The sequence below is a fragment of the Cololabis saira genome, chromosome 16 (genome assembly GCF_033807715.1).
Source record: "Cololabis saira isolate AMF1-May2022 chromosome 16, fColSai1.1, whole genome shotgun sequence".
NCBI classification, from domain to species: domain Eukaryota; kingdom Metazoa; phylum Chordata; class Actinopteri; order Beloniformes; family Belonidae; genus Cololabis; species Cololabis saira.
In genome coordinates, this window is record NC_084602.1 from 33,046,475 (window position 1) to 33,064,719 (window position 18,245).

General features: G+C 41.2%; 1 protein-coding gene across 3 annotated transcripts in view; it reads left to right on the forward strand.

Annotated features, from left to right (window-relative positions):
• The first annotated feature begins 1,473 nt into the window (after positions 1 to 1,473).
• Positions 1,474 to 18,245, forward strand: part of sobpa (sine oculis binding protein homolog (Drosophila) a) — an 82,911-nt gene continuing 66,139 nt past the window's right edge. For all 3 annotated transcript variants that reach the window (XM_061743964.1, XM_061743967.1, XM_061743965.1), the window contains exon 1: positions 1,474 to 1,842. In XM_061743964.1, coding sequence (XP_061599948.1) covers positions 1,747 to 1,842 — 96 coding nt within the window. In that variant the 5' untranslated portion in view covers positions 1,474 to 1,746. The remainder of the gene's footprint in view (positions 1,843 to 18,245) is intronic.

Genomic DNA, 18,245 nt, shown 5'->3' on the forward strand with positions numbered 1-18,245 from the left:
GCTCTGCACTCACAGCTCCTGCACAGTGGATCCCATCATCACGTTTGTCTCCACTCAAACACACTGGAACTTTATTGGCGTGAAGGGTGATTTTTGTGGTGTTAAAGGGGACCTATTAAACACAAAGTGGTCTCCCCTCACCCTGCAAACTCAGAGAAGGAGGAAAGCAACCAAATTCTGCAGTGTCTGTACAGCCGCCCGGATGAGCCGTCCAGTCTGATGTGGCTTCTACGAGCCAATAAGATTCTGCTGATTTTCGTTACGTAACCAAAATGCAAACCACGCCCACAACTAACACTATGTCCTAACTGCATGCGAGCGTCCAACTATCGTAGCGCTGCGTGACATCGGACGCTCTCTGTCCGTCTCCCTCCAGCAGCTGCCACTTTATTGAGGTTTTTGTAGTGAAATGAGGAGGAATCATAGACATAACTTCTCATTTCAAACAGTTCCTCATCCGTGACTGTTTCCTACAGCGCTTTCAACCAGCTTTCAACGCGAGCGACAGGAAGAAAATTTTCTGTTCTGCCCCGCCTGTCTTCCATCTGCCCTGATTGTTCACACCTGTGTCTCATTACCCCCTTGTGTATATCTGGTCTTGTCTTTCCCTTGCTCCTTGTGGTTCCGTACTGTTTGCTCCCTCCATGTTGTCCCGTAGTCTTTGGATCCCTGTTTCTGTTCTGCCTCTTTTTCATCCTGCCCAGCAGCGCCTTTGGTTCTTGTTTTTGTGTTTTTGCTCCAATAAATCCTGTTTTTTTGGAACTCCTGCCTCTCGCTCTCCTGCATCTGGGTCCTAAACAACCCCACCCATGACAAGCAGGAGGTCTGACTAATGTTCAGCTCAAAACGGCGCGCTGTGCAGCGCTGCGTCGCTGCGGCCAGTTAGGACAGTCCAATAGAAATAAAGCAATGGAATTGATTTTGTCGCTGATACTCGCTCGCATCGCATGCAGTTAGGACACCACCACAGCCAATCAGCACAGAGCCTCATTATCATAGCCTCCCCGCCCACTCAGAATCCTGCATAGATAATGAGATTAGAGAGTGAGATGATAAAGACATGGCTCAGAGGCTGAATTTCTAATTTATTTAGCAAAAACAATCAAAAGCTTGTTTTTAAGACATTCAAAGCTTGTTTAAAATAGACATTAGATGCCATAATAGGTCCCCTTTAAATAAACAGAAGCTCATGAATGAGTTGACCTCATCTTACTTTTGCCAACAGCAGAATCCCCCGGAGAGGCTGCATGGCTGCGTGGGGGGGGCGGGGCACCTGTTTGCTGCTTCCAGAGTGGATGTGCATCTTCTAATTGCTCTCCGCAGGAAAACGAGAAGAAATAGCCCACCTCTGATCATCATCATCGCGTCATATAATGTTTCAGCGGACGCCCCTCCCCCTGTCTCGCCCCCCCCACCCATCCACCCCATCCACCCCCCACCCTCACGCAACCTCTCCTTTGACTCACACGGGCGGCTCGGGCTCGGCACTGGCGCACGGACCGTGAAGGCTGCGGGGAGAAGATGGCTGAGCTGGCCGGCCAGCGCGAGCCCTGGGCGGCATCACCGGCGTCCGGCGGGCCGCTGAAAAGCTGCAGGACCTCCGCGTCCCGGCGGCGGCTGTAAAAACAGCCGCAGCTGCTCCTCTTTCTCCTGCGCGCCCCCCCCAATCCCCCCCCACCACCTCTTCCTCCCCTCCCTCCCTCCCTCCTCATCGCAAATATCCACAGAAGTGTCACAGGGAAAAACATGGCAGAGATGGAAAAAGAGGGCAGACCTCCGGAAAATAAACGCAGCCGCAAACCAGCTCACCCGGTGAAAAGGGAAATAAATGAAGAGATGAAGGTAACGGCGTCCGTGAGGACCGGCTGCATGTCATTTACGCGTGGGGTGCTTGTGGACGAGCGTGCATGTGTGTGTTGGAGCACCCACCAGGCGTGATGGGGGATCATGTTTGATGCACGCAGGGATCACTGGATGCATGATGGGGAAACTTTGATTGATGCTTTGAGTGATTGTGCCACACGCGCGTCTGCAGCCCCAGCAGCGCGCATGCAGCGCGCAGCGCACAATGGATGCGGCGGCTTGTGCGCGGCTGCTCCGGGCTGCAAGTTGTTGGAGGGAGCGCGGCTGCGCGTTTTATTCCGTGCCACAAACCCCGCCGTGCGCGTGTTCTGCCCTCCGTGGGTTACCCACAGTTAATGGAAAATCCGGTGCGTCAGTGAAGGCGTCAACAGCGCGCCTACACTTACTATACTAGTACACAGTAGTAGAGGGGAGCGCACTGGCCAATCAGGGACACGCACACACACACACACACACACACACACACACACACACACACACACACACACACACACACACACACACACACACACACACACACACACACACACACACTGGACTTGCAATCCAGATGCAGGGGCGCCTAGCTCCAAAAATGTTTCATAGGGGGGGCCAGATGGGGCCACTTAAATTTCTTGGGGTGGACACCAAAACTAAAAGCCATCATTACAGGATTTTTATTATACTGTTGTAGTATACAGGCTCAGAAATACTTAAAAGAAACGCTGATTAGGTTTACTACATTTAATGTGACTAGTGGTCCAATGTGCATGGACTAATACTGTGAGTGATGGCAGATCAAGAGCGGCTTCCTGGGCCTGGCTGGCTTTGCATTTGGCCCAAATGATTTGGGATGAAACGCATAACTGACGATAGAATATGTGACCAGCAAGTGTGTGTTTTTCTTTTTAATTGAGGCAAGTGAGGTGGCCATGCAAATTTGTAGTGGGGGCCGTGGCCACCCCCTGGCCACCCCGTGGTGGCGCCACTGTCCAGATGTGTGGAGCTTTACGCGCTGGACCAGAGCACATTGTCACTCCCCCCACACACACCCGCTCCTCCAGCCACTAATATTAAGGCGCACATTGTTTCTGTTGGTGGTGCTGGTGACCCGGTGCAGGTTGTGATATCTGCTCCTGCACGGAGCTCAGATATCTGCGTGCAGGTTCATTGCAGAGCGTGGAAGTGGAAGTGGTCCAGGCGTGTGTGCGTGTGATCGAGAGCGCGCAGATGTGTGAGCCGCTCCGCTTTGTCTGCATCGCCTCATTGTTTGTACACACCGGGCTGCAGGTCTGCGCGTCGCCGGGGACGGCTGTGCTGCAGGTGATGATCGCATCGCGCACGGAATAACTGGGGCAATTCGGGATTATTTAAGGTTGGCAGAGGAAAAGGCGTGAATCATGTGCGCGAGTCCCGAAACAAACCCTGGAAGAAAGACGTTTTCCGAGCCCCCCCACCCCCAGATCAGGGGCGCATTTTCTGCTACTGCAAAACAACAACACAACATAAAGCAAACAAACCCCCAAAATCAATTAAACAAACAGTGTGAGTCTTATTGATGGTGATGCAGATGTGATGTGAGCTCAGCTGCCAACATCTATTATCACCATGCATGCAGGAAAAGCAATGATAACCACACACATTCCTATGCATTAAGCTCAAACATATAAGCAGACCTTCAGTCTTAACAGAATTGTTTTTTTTATTTACCCAGTGGAGGTTTGACCTTTAAAAAAAAAAAAAAAAAAAAAAAGACTTAGTCTTTAGCTTTGATTTAAGTTCCCCTCCTGATGTCTGGTCCTGATGACAGAAAGGAGGGATGCAGGGTGATGGGAGGTGGGCTGTTGTTTGGGAGATGTCAGGTTTGGTCTCTCCATGGATGCATTTCTCTATTTCTAGTAGTTGTTTAAAACAGATCAAACCTTATTGAGCAACAGGTCCAGGTTTGATTTGGTCTTTTCTCCTGCTGCACAGACTGCTGTACTTCTGAGTCTCTGGTCTGTGAGAGGGACATTCTCTAGTTTTCTGCCCGCTCCGCTTTTAAGGGAAGGGTTAAAGCTTGTCTTTTTAAATGACCTCAGATTTAACTCACGTGTCTTTTTGGGCTCTAATTGGTATTTTCAATTTTTCAACCCGTATTTATTTATTAATTTATTGCAAATTGTGTCAACATTTTCCCACTATCAATTTCCCTCCTTCAGTGTTATTATCTAAAAAAAAAATGCTGTTTGAGTTCTTGGCCTCTGTCCTCTCTGATTTTTTCTTTTTGCTGTGTGACACAGTTCGGGTTGGATTTCTATAAAATGTGCTATGTAAATAAAGCTGAGTTTAGTTGAAATACAGAGAACAGTTAGTAAAAATCCATCTCGAAATGAAAAGAAAAAATCAAAAAAAGAAACACTGGATGTGACCTCTGATCATTTATCACATTCGCCCAGTAATTGCACGATGCCAGTCATCACTCAGATATCATTTTTATTTGCAGTCTGTGTCTGTTTTTGTGCTCTTGATGATAGATTTTACCACATGGGTCATCCTTCAGAATTCAGTAAATTGACATCTTTTATAATATGTTTGGAAGAGGTGACATGTCGGTTAAACATCTCATTTTAGTGAAGCAGCACAATTTGTCATCAATTCTGTCTGCTTTTTTTTTCTTCCTTCATTTGAAGACATAAAAATGCCGCCAGCTCGTGTATCCTCAGTTTTGACTAGAAGCGCAGCAGAGGAAGCGTCAGTCTGAGCGTGTGCGCTGCTCTCCCATCAGAACACCCATCTCCTGTCAATAACAGGGAACCTCCTAATGGAATCACATGTGGTTAAGGTGTCAAAACACTTTCAAAAAGGCCAAACAAGTTCGATTGTGGCTCATTACGCAACCTTGAATTCCCACCGCATCACGTACGTAGTCACACAAACTCCGGTCTGCACCGGTCCAGGGATCGAAGGTTACACCTGCAGCTGATCTTCCTCAGAAATTTACCCCGAAGGCTGATTTTGTGAAATTGGCTTAATACTCCTGGGTGTAGTCAGTGTGATATAACACTAGGTTAAATCTATGGTGGTTAAGTTATTGCATTTTGATACAAAGCCTTTAAACCTGGACTCAGCATTACATCCAGCCTGGCAGAGTTACAGTTAATTAACATTACTCCGGAGATGTGTGATGCTTCCTTACTCCAGACCAGTAAATCCTGCAAGTGAAGTTTGATGCATTGATTTTCTGTAGAAAATTTCCAGACTTGCTCAAACAAACAGAGCCTCCAGTGTGTTCCCTTCTCCTCTATAGATCCTCTCATCTTCAATATTTCAAACCAAAGCTGAAAACACACACACACACACACACACACATGCACAGGAACACACACAAACACAGACACACAATGTGCCCTTGTGAGGGATCGTTCTCCTCTGAAAAACCAAACAGTCTGACAGTGTTTCCCTCATCTGGCTGCTTAATGTGCGCCATGGTAAAATGAGCCCTGGTGAGTAATCAAGGAGAAGGAGGAGTGGGCATGGCGGGGATCGCAGAGGCCGGAGAGTGGGCTGAGAAACAAGGGGAGAATGGAATGTATACAGCGCTGGGCCCGGCTAAGCTGTAAAAACTGTAACCCGAGCGTCTCCGCTGGATCGGATATCAAGGAAAGTAGAGGGGGATGAAAGCAGAGGAGAGGGAGAGGCAGAGGAGGAGGAGAGAGGCAAGCAGGGGAGTGGAAAAGTGGAGGAGAAGGAGGAGGAGGCAAAGGGAAACTTGGCATGTGGATTTGGGAATTTTATCATGGTGTTCTGTGACCTGCTCTGGTTTCTGACCGCAAGGTATCCATTTTTCACCAGCATCATCACCACAAGCCCTCCTGGCCATGTCTGCTTCTCCCTTCAGGGAAACAAGAGCGAGACTGTGTGTGAGCAGGAGTTGACGTTTTTCTTTTCCGAATATGATGCTGAAAATATATCAGAGAAGTTGCCACTGCTGCCTGATTCCCAGGAACAAGCTGGAGTTTTACTGCAGACGGCTTCTCCTTTTTCACAATGGACTTAGAATATACAGGAACATCATTATCACGTAGCGTGACGGCGCGCAGAGAATCGGAGAAGGCATAGATTTAGTTTTCATTGTAGTAAAAAGATCATTAGTGGCAATGAAATAGGAGTTTATGAACCACATGCAAGCCAAACATGTAGTTCTGCCCTGAAGTGAAGAAAATACGGCCTGTGAAGAAATGTGAGGATGCTTGAATCAAATTCAACAGCTCGACAACACGCAGTATCTCATTTAAAAGCAATGTTCACATGCGATTCTTGAATATAATCCACGTGCAGCTTTTCAGGTGCCTTCATCCCTGGACACCTTTTCACAGTTATTATAACAAGTGGAGAAAGTTCGGCCTTTTCTTTTTTTGCACTGCAGAAAATATAGCATATCGTTGTTCATAAAACATTTTTTTTTTGTGCGTGGTTTCATTACCTCATGCTTCCTAGTCGGAAGTGACAGGATGCACAACGATTTGTTGAAACGTTGCAATGACGGGTTGAACATATGGAGCCCCAGACTAGAACCTGCTAGTTGAAAATTGGCAGAGGTGTCAAAAGTATTCACATTCATTACTCAGGTAGAAGTATAGATACTAGAGTTTAAAAATACTCCTGTAGAAGTTGAAGTATCAACTCAAGTTTTTTACTCAAGTAAAAGTATAAAAGTACTGGTTTCAAAACTACTTAAAGTATAAAAGTAAAATTAATGTAAGGGAGAAAAAAGCCATTAAGGACAAAAGCCATTGAAAATGAATGCATCTTAGTATAATGCAAATATATTAAAGAACCATATATGTGTACTATTGAGCATTAACATGTGTTTCAGAGAGCAGGAGATATGATGACGAGTTGCCTATAAGTATTGTAATGGTGCAAAAAGTCAAACTTCAGAGGCATGTTATCATTTATCCTAACCTTTATTGGAATGTACATCCAAGTTTAGTTGCAGGAATCTGAGGGAACGGATGTAAGAACAAAACTGGACAAGAACATCTGAAAAAACCACAACCAAATTCACTCTTTCTGGATGTCCAGATGCAATTTAACTGGATAGTTTTTTTTTAAAGGCCGAAAGGAAATAGAGTAACGAAGCTGTTTTTAAAATGTAAGGAGTAAAAAGTACAGATAATTGTGTGAAAATGTAAGGAGTAAAAGTAAAAAGTCGTCTGAAAAATAATTACTCCAGTGAAGTATAGATAACTAAAATTTCTACTTAAGTAAGGTAACAAAGTATTTGTACTTCGTTACTTGACACCTCTGAAAATTGGCCATATAAACGACAGTTCTCTATATTTATATCTTAATACAAGGGGACAGCCTTGAAGTCCAGTCTTTGTTGAGTCACTTTGCAAAAGTGTTAGCACTGCTCTCAACTTACCGGCTGGCCGTTGCATCACTTCAGCTTTCCTTTCTGTAGTTTAAACGCAACCAGAGGGGGAAAAAAACACGTGGCGTTAATGCATCACACATATGTTTGAATCCTGGTCTGAAATATACTTCAAATTGAGGTTTTAACAGTTAAGCCATCAAACTAAATTGCCAGATTAATATTAGAGGGACAGTTATGGGAAAATATATATTTTAAAAACACTCAGCCGGTATGACTTTAAGACGAATTCTGTAATTTTCTTCTGAACAGTGACTGATTTTGCCACAAAATACAGATACAGGATGATAATGTAAGATGGAAAAATGTCAAAGAAACATCAGTATATAAAAGCAAGTCAGCCTTTGACCCTTTAAACATAGAAGAAATGTCGTTTGCTGGTTTCATCTTCATAGGAGTGTTGCTATGAGTCAGACCATATCTGACCAAAAATAGTGCAACTCATAGCTGAGTTACCTTGGTGCTTCTGTACAGGTGTCGACATATGATTCAGTGAGCACTGAATACACTCCATTTAACACTATTATTGCATCCAGTGTAGATTTAGATAGAAAAACAGTTGGACAGTGGCCATAAAGGTGAATGAATTCCCTTGAACATCTGTCTGTTCAATGAAGTGCAGGACAAAATGTTAGTGACCACCAGAAAACCGACTAAAAATCAGAATAAAATATGCTAATAAACATCAAATTGTTGATGAATTACGACACAGTGGTGAATTAAAACAAGAGTTTAGTTAACATTGACCTCAACATCATGGAGGTCTAGCCTACGGATCTGTAGACATCCCAGTAAACACACACACACACGCACACACACACACTCACATCTGTTTAGTGATGAGATTATTCTTGGAGGGAGCTCCAGTGAGGAGAGACAGGAAATGACTGACATCATTTACCTGTCAGAAAAATGTTTTGGGTTTGTTGCAATCAGAGTTCTTCTGCTTAGCGTTACCAAACCTCTTTCATACGGCACACAAAGCTAGTCGCCTTTATCTTGCAGATAAGTTTCTAGTCTTTCATCAGAGAAGCAACAACGTGAAAACTGGACTATTGTCTGGTTTGCTTAAATCCAGCTCTCATTTATAAAATATCGGGATTAAAAAAAAAAAGCAGTCTCTTCATGTCTAAAAAAAGAAAATGTATTCACTGATTAAGGACTAGTTGCTGCTTGTATTTATTTAGTCATGTTTCTGCCATTGTTGCTACTGCGGGGAGGACAGACCACGTGGGTAAAGAGGTCTGTTTAGGTCAGGGGTCGGCAACCCACAATGTTGAAAGAGCCATATTGGACCAAAAACACAAAAAACAAATAGCTGCAAAAAAATCAAGGTCTTGTATAAGCCTTAGAATGAAGGCAACACGTGCTGCATGTATTTATATTAGTTATAACTGGGGGAAGATTTTTTTTTCATTATGCACTGCATTATGCACAAAAGTCGAAATGTCGAGAAAAAAGTCAAAATTTTGAGAAAAAAGTCGAAATTTCGAGAAAAAAAGTCAAAATGTCGAGATTAATGTTGAAGTACAATTTCGAGAAAAAAGTCAAAATGTTGAGGAAATAGTAAAAATTTCATGAAAAAAGTCGAAATGTCGAGAAAAAAGTCGAAATATCGAGATTAAAAAGGAAAGGAAAAGGGAAGAAAAAAAAGAAGAAAAAAAGAAAAAAAGAAGAAAAAGGAAAAAAAGAGAAAAAAAGGGAAAAAAAGGAAAAAAAAGAAGAAAAAAAGGAAAAAAAAGGTCAAACATTTTTGAAAAAGCTCCAGGGAGCCACTAGGGCGGCGCTAAAGAGCCGCATGCGGCTCTAGAGCCGCGGGTTGCCGACCCCTGGTTTAGGTCAAAGTTCATTCTGAGACTGATGTCAGAGTTACAACTAACATGGAAAACATTGGGATTAGTTCTGTAACATGATATTAAATCTGTCCATTATGAAATACCGTATGTTTGAATCTGCAGCCAGTGCTATGTGTTTTCTCCAGTGTGCCAGTTTGCTTGAGTGTGTGTGTGTGTGTGTGTGTGTGTGTGTGTGTGTGTGTGTGTGTGTGTGTGTGTGTGTGTGTGTGTGTGTCTGCCTGCTGAGCCACGGCGGCGATCACGCTGCTACAGAGCTCACTCTCAGAGCTTGAAGTAAAAACAATGAATACACACAAACACCGTGTGTGTGTCCTACACACAGGCTGTGAAAAAGCACGTGAAAACGGGTGCACCTAACACACTTGCCCGGCCACGTGCACACAGGCCTTCAGGTCGCTTCAGGCCTGATCTGCTCAATTAAGCATTTACTCATTTCACTTTATTAAATGATGAAAGTGATTTTCTATTATCTGATTTTGTTTCAGTGATTAGCTGGTTTAAAAAAATAAATAAAAAAATACTCGTATTTAATTGTGAGTGCTGAAAATAATTGCAGATGTCGCGTGCCTTGGCGCCCGCTCTGGCGCTGCTGGAAGGTCTTGTAAATCAGAATTCAAGAGAAAAAAACAATTATTGAGAGAATAATCTGTTTTTTTGGCTCGTGATTCTGCGTGGCTCCTGCCAGCTTTAGGCTTTTGAAAGGTGTTGGAGAAAACAGGCAAAATACTATGATCCAGTTCTGCATGTGGGCTTCCCTTCTGCAGCCTGCCGGACTGTGTGACGCAGTACAGGCGATGCATTCATGCGTTCCAGCTGGAGCAGGGGTTGCTGGTTCTCCTCCGGTACTCCTTAGGCCGTCCTTACCTGAGCAGATGTGCTATTTCACGTCTTGCTTATAATCAGACAGTTTGGGTTCTTTGATATGAACTTATCGCTTGAGTTACTTCCTCTGTCCCTGTTCCTCTTCTGCATGTGAGAAACCAAATAAAACAGATCTCCTTTGCTCGGCTTCATTGATGAGTCTCTCATTCATGTTCAGTAAAACCTTGCTTGTGATGTGTTGGTATGCAACATTTTGACTATAAGTGTGTCTAAAACCCATACATGGGCAAATATGGGAATGGAAATAAGGCTTGCATTACATTTTGTCAAGATTTATAAAGTAGAAACATACATAGTTATACATTTATAAATCTTGTAAAAAAAACGTTCATACCAGTTCATACCAGTCTAGAAAATTACGTAAGTAAGTAAATTTATACACATGTTTAAGGCATAATGCCACAACAATGGAGCAGTTGCAGTTGTTCACAATGCAAACCTATATGTAAAACATAAACATGTTATAATTTAGGTATAGTAATGCTTTTGCAGTCCAGAAAGTACACTAATTTGCAGTTTTTGAGCCTTCAGTTTGAAACTGTATTTTTTTATTGCCTGTGAACCATAATAGTGGGAATTGCACTCTGTTGTGAGATCAAATTGCTTTTATATATTTCTGCTTATTTGTTACACAGTTTGAGTCATGAAGCAGCGTAGAGTTTCATTCATCTGCTCCCCAAATTCCCATATTTGATGATCCACTCAAAATCAGCCCAGTAACCTGAAATCCTGCTCTGACCGAAACACTTTCCTCTCTAAACCAAACAAAATAGTCGGTTGTTGGCTGGTATAAACAACTAAAACAGGCTCAATCTCAGGTCTTTAGATTAACTTCATTATTTTCCAATGTAGACTTGCAGATATGTGCTGTTTATGTTTACTGCTGGCCAAGACGCTCTATTGTTTCCCGCGCTGCTTCCACTGGTCATCGTGAACATCCGCTTCAACAGCTCCCTATCCTAACCCTCACAGTCAGAGGCGCCACCAGGGGGGGGCCAGGGGTGGCCATGGCCCCCCATACAAATTTGCTGGCCACCCCACTGGCCTCAATAAAAAAAACATAAAAAACACTTGCCGGTCACATAGATTCTATCGTCAGTTATGCGTTTCATCCCAAATCATTTGGGCCAAATGCATATCAGTAGGCGTTTCTTTAAGTATTTCTGAGCCTAATAATAAAATAAATAAATAAATAAAATATAAAAAAATAAAAATATACATATAAAAAAATGTATAAATTAATAAAAGAAATATATATGATATATTATATATAAAAAATGCATATATATACAGTATATATATATACAGTATATATATATACATATATATATATATATATATATATATATATATATATATATATATATATATATATATATATATATATACATATATATATATATATATATATATATATATATATATATATATATATATATATATATATATATATATATATATATATATCAATATCAGAATATATATATATATTCTTCTTAAATTCTTGGGGTGGACACCAAAACTAAAAGCCATCATTACAGGATTTTATTATACTGTTGTAATATACAGGCTCTTGTTTTTTAACTTGTCTGCATATATATTAATGGTTAATACCAAAAACCTAAGGTATATATATATATATATATATATATATATTTATATATATATATATATATATATATATATATATATATATATATATATATATTTATATATATATATATATATATATATATATATATATATATATATATATATATATATATATATATATATATATATATATATACATATACAGTATATACATATATATATATATATATATATATATATATATATATATATATATATAGACAAGTTAAAAAACAAAAAAAAAGTATTTCTGAGCCTGTATACTACAACAGTATAATAAAATCCTGTAATGATGGCTTTTAGTTTTGGTGTCCACCCCAAGAATTTAAGTGGACCCATCTGGCCCCCCCTAGGAAACATTTTTGGAGGCGCCCCTGCTCACAGTAAACAGTTGATCAAATCTGAATGAGCGAACAAGAGCGATCTTTGAGCCACACCTTCCACCTCTAATTGATTCTTCTGAATCAACAGTATCTGATTTCAAGAAAGAAATGTAGTAATGTAGTGAACCAAGATAACCTGGTTAATTAATGTTGCATTCTGGGGAGACAAAAGGCCAAGGAAGGTTAGTAGCTGCCAGAAACATTTCTTTCTATGCTTTTCTGACTTTTTTTTCTTTTAACCTGATAGATAAAAGGCATCTTGACATGACATCTTCATTCCCGAAGCCATCTTTTCTCATCTCATGGCTCTTAGAAGTTTTGTGAGAAATGAAGATGATATACAGATTAAGTCTGTGTTGAACCAGATAAAAACAAGACACGTGTCCCTCCAGTGTAATAAAGACGTCGCTTGCTGCCAGCGTGCCTCTTCCTCCCCAGTACAGCCACCGTCAGAGCTGGTACCGCTGCTTTGATGAGCTGCCAGAAGGGATTAGATTCCACGCTTAATAACTCTCCTGCTTTCTCAAAGTAGTAGGGTGACACAGAGGACAGGGTGGCAGGAAGCAAGGGGAGACGCAGGGAGATGCTGCGTGTTGCTCTTAATGGTGTGTTGGTTACTTTAGAGCTACATCCGTTTTACTCAAGAGTACATTCAGTCTGAGGCCACAGTTCAACTTCTTTGTTCAAAAGGACGATTGTCTTGTGGATTGTTTTCTTCCTCTTAAGGTTTAACTCTTTGTGTTGGACTAATTGCTGCACTTCTGTTTTTCTTTTCAAATAATTAGTGTAAAAGCAACATGGAATGGGAATTTTACCAAAGCAAATAAGGCTTTTTTACCTTTTAGTTTAAACTACAGAGATACAATCTCACTCTCTCTCATTATATATGTATACATATATGTATATATACACACATACAGTACAGACCAAAAGTTTGGACACACCTTCTCATTCAAACAAATGTGGAAATGTGTCTCTGGTCTGTACTATATATATATATATTATGTATGTAACAGAACTTGGATTTTAAATATTCATTGTTTTATCTCCTTACATACATACATAGCTGATTATTAATGAGATGATGCACCTTATATACTGTCCTCTCCTAATTGTCACGACTGGTGTTTGATGTGGACCCAAACGCAGGAGAGCAGGAGGCAGGAGTTGCAAAAAACAAGGATTTATTCCACAAAACAAAGCGCTGTTTAGCGGGATCAAAAGTATCAAAACATGGATCAAAAAACTTGAGCAGGAAAAACGTGGCAGGAAACATGGAGGAAGGAGGCCAACACACGGCCAACGTTCCGGGGGCCAACCTCGGGACTGGGCTGACCGGCAAAACAGTTCCGGGGGTCGCCCACGAGGCCGGGCAGACCGGCTTGACTTGACGGGGGGCCCAGGATACGAGGAGCTGGCTGAGGGGGTTACCCGGGTCCGGGGCGCCATGGCTGCGGGGGAACCCGGGTCCGGGGCGCCATGGCTGCAGGGGGTCCGGGACCACCACCGGAGCAGGGGCTGATGCGTCCAGGACCACCGCCGGCGATGCGCCCAAGACCACCGCCGGAACAGTGGCTAGCTGGGGCTGACGTCGACGCCGTCGTCTCCCCTGAGCCTGAAGGCTCTGGGGCCACCCCGAGCCAGGCGTGTTCCCCGGAAGGGGGACTCCTCCTCCTCGAACCACCTCCCGGCGGAGAAACTCCCAGAGGGAAATGAGCTCTCCCGCTGGGTCCATTTTTGGTCGGTCCGTTCTGTCACGACTGGTGTTTGATGTGGACCCAAACGCAGGAGAGCAGGAGGCAGGAGTTGCAAAAACCAAGGATTTATTCCACAAAACAAAGCGCTGCTTAGCAGGATCAAAAGTAACAAAACAGGGATCAAAAAACTTGAGCAGGAAAAACGTGGCAGGAAACATGGAGGAAGGAAAACAGTACGGACCGACAGGGAACAAGGGAATGAAAAGACCAGATATACACAGGGGATAACAAGACACGACGAGACACAGGTGCAGACAATCAGGGCAGATGGGACACAGGTGGGGCAAAACAGAAACTGAAAGGCTGGGGGGAATGTCAAACCCTGACACTAATTTGGTTTGATAATTTTAACTTGTCACCTACAAGAGCTTGGTAGTCATTCAAGGTTTTTTTTTTCTTTTTGTCCTCTCTACGTCTAAAAGAGCCTTCATGATACTGTATCCAAATGTCCTCAATGAGTATTTTAATGGCTTTTTGTGAATCTTCAATGTGGACCAACACTGAAGGACGCCTTACTCATGTCTCAAAAGAAACGCCAATAGACCCTGACAAAGTGGCGACGTTTGACCCCTGAAATGAGAGCATGTCAGGAAGCACTTCTGAAGACGACCCAGTGGGTTCAGACGTGTCACCAAGTATCAGCATGTGACGAGTGGAAGGGGAGAATACGTGGGACGTGCATGGATGTGAAAACCATGGTGTCAAAGGAGAGGCGGGTGTTGAAGAATAAGCAATTTCCATTTCCAAAAAATCACATTAGGTGAGGATAATGATTGTGCGGTTGGTAGTCGTCTCCATTAGTAACCATGTGGTCGTGTATGTAGCTGTCAGTGCTCAACGTCAGCTGGTGGAAGTAAATGTTTTTCTCAGGAACCTTAAGACGGATAGACAGCTGTCAATCACCGCTGTTCAAGCAGGACTGTTGCTACATCTGCAAACACGAGATGTCCAAATTAATAGTCTTAACTAGCCTAAATGTTTGGATTGGATTTCAATTACTGTCCATCTCAAATGTGACACAACTTAACCTTGAAGTCCAGAGGGCTGCAGATGTTCACCTTCAACTTTATTTGAACTGGCTCCATTGATCCTGAAGACAAGGTGTCTTTTTTTTTGGCTTTTTTTTGGTTACCTGACAATAACTGAGACTGTGTCCTGCACCACGGTGCCAGCTTGTCATGGTGGTGTTTCATAACAGGTGGATCAATAACCTACCACGGAGTATTAGGGCCAAACTAAGAAAAAAAAAAAGGAAATTACGAAAATAAAGTCCTAATAATATGAGAATAAAGTCGTAAAATTATGAGAATAAAGTCGTAATATTACGGGAATAAAGTCGTAATTTTACGAGAATAAAGTCGTAATATTACGAGAATAAAGTCGTAATATTACGAGAATAAAGTCGTAATATTAAATATATTATAAATATATAAATATAACGTCACAAGATGCTCAATATTCAACATTTTAACACACTCTTCCTTTTAGAGTTCTCATAAATTAACACTTTATTCTTGTAATATTACGACTTTATTCTCATAAATTACCACTTTATTCTTGTAATATTACGACTTTGTTCTCATAAATTACCACTTTATTCTTGTAATATTACCACTTTATTCTCATAAATTACGACTTTATTCTCGTAATGTTACAACTTTATTCTCGTAATATGACGACTTTATTCTCGTAATATTATGACTTTATTCTCATAATATAACGACTTTATTCTCATAATATTACGACTTTATTCTATTACGACTTTATTCTCGCAACATTATGACTTTATTCTCGTAATTTTACGACTTTATTCTCATTATATTATGACTTTATTCTCGTAATTTCCAATTTTTTTTTTTGTCTTAGTTTTGGCCCTAATACTCCCCCGCCAGTCCTCCGTAATAAAAAAAAACCTCCTAGCATTTAAGCGTAGATCTTTCTGTACATGGCACTGGCTCCTCTGCACAGAAAAGTGGAAAGTGTCTCCAGAGCACACTGAGATTTCAAAGCAGATCTGAAAATAGCACTACTACGACGAGCAGCAGGTGTATCACATGTGTCCTGAATTTCTCTGTTATAGAAACCAGCACGTGTGCTGAGGAAGCAGGTCTCTGTCGGTCCTATACGGTGCCAACACGTCTCAAATATGCAAATACATTTGACTCAGTCTCAGCATTGTATGCATGTGTGCGGCCTCATGCTGCTTCCACTTCCATCACACTTAGTCCTGCAAGTAATGTCCCAACTGGAGTCTGTGTTGAAGCTCTGTTGATTGAATTGAGTCAGTGGACAAACCAGTTGTCTTCAGGCTGTGCTGCTGCTCACGTATACCAGGCTTTTCTGGGCAGGAGCTATTTATTTCTGTCTTTTTTGAGCATTGTATGAGGTATTTTATTATGAAATTGCACCTTGTCACGTTCAAGGAGACCTTGCAGATTTAACATATTTCTAGTTTCAGGTAGTTTCCACCCACAACTCAACTCTTGAAAACTGCCTTAAGGCCTCTCACCTGAGAAAACTCATTGATTTACCAAAGTTTAACTTTCTCACCTTATTTTGTATGAAACAAGATGTCATTTACAACCACAAGTCCAAAAAAAATGTAAATAAAAGAACAGGATGCAACCGTCACAGATCTATATTTGCAACCCTCACAAACAAATCCACAACAAAACACAGAAAACACAGTCATTGGAAAACAAGTCGATTTGTACAATTTCAAAAAAAAAAAAAAGAAAAGAGGCTCACATTTAACTTCATGCAACACATATGAACAGAAGTTTGGTAAAATTAAGTAGCACGAAAAGCAAAAACTTGGACAATTGAGATATAAAGCTGAGCAGTCGTTCACCAATCTCCAAAAAATCTTTAGAAATTGTGAAACTATCCCAGAATAATCTTAAATTTTGAATAAAGAGAAGAAGCCTCATCATGTACGAGACATAGCAACATGAAAAGGTTAACGGCATCTGGAGAAATGTGTGCTGAACATCGGCACTAGATGCCATGTTCTCTGGCCTCAGGCAGCAATGCAGTAAAAACAGCTCTGACGAACACTTCCTAAAACCACCAGGAGCAGCTCACACTCACAGCCCTACAAGTGCAGGTTAAAGCTCCATCATCCACAGAGCATGAGAACATCGTCTATGCTGAAATGATAGACAGATGCATCCTGTCCAGACGTATTTTCCAGGGAAGGCCTTGCATCTTTCAGCAAGACAACGTTAAACTTAATTTGAGGTGTGTTGACTTTTTTTCTTGTGATGGTTAGGCCTGTGTTGGAAAAATCGATTTTCCGATTCTAAATCGATTCTCATATTAATTCCTAAAAATGGATTCATATGTCTAAAGATCGATTTTTTTGTATTTTTTTTTTTTCATTGTTACATTACAACTTTTGGTATTTTTTTGTTTATGCCCAAAAAAGGAATGTTTTGTTGGACACAAGAATAAATTGTCTATATTTCATTACTTTATATACTGTCTTGGGGTTACATTTGCATAAAATGCTGAAAACCAAATTCTCAAAAATTAAAAACCGAAATAGACCGAAAATGGAAAAAATTCAAACGGAATGTGGGAAAAAATAAAAGCGATTTCATAGGTCCTCTGTTTCCTCCCTGGATCTGTTTGATAATTCTGCCACACAATGTTTCTGTTTGCAGTTCTATCAGCATTCTGGGAGGTGATTGGTCCTTACAGCATCATTAGCTGCAATACTTGCTGTTTAATCTCAATATAATACTAGTATTAATATGTTGCATAACTACACAGTCATTTAATACATGCAACAGCTCAAAAAACTGTTTTAATAACATTAACCCAAATCCATATCGGAATCAAATCAAATCTTGATAATCGATTCTGAATCTTAAGAATCAGAATCGAATCGATTCTTCACATTTGAATCGATCCCCAGCCCTAGTGATGGTACATTTCATCACTTTCAAGAGATCAGCAGTAATTGTGATACAAAATGATCAATGATGGCGTTCAGTGACTTCTGAAAAAGAGTAGAAGCCTTTCCTGTTTACATTTTTGTGTTTTTGTTTCTGTGAGTTTCATTTAAACCTGGAGTCAGATGTTCTGGGTGGCGTTGAATGATTCTGACATCCCTCACATCGATGAGAGCTGTTTGTGTTTAACATTTCACTGCCTGATGACTGCTGAGTGACAGCAGCTGTCACGATGAGATAATGTACACAGTAATGTGGATCCGGCGAGAAAAAAGGGAGCTGTCTTTGTTTGAATCTGAGCATGTGTCACTGAACCTCATAGTACACTCGTTTCATCTTTGAAAACTTGTAACGTCAGTTTCTTTGTTTCAAGAATGTATAAAAAAGAAAAGTGCTCTGCTGATGTCTTAGTGACCTGTGACTAATATTTCATCACACAGACCAAAATAATTACAGCTTATTCGTTCTCCGTTGAAGCCTGCATCTACAAAGAACATTTTCTTCAACGTTTTAGAGTC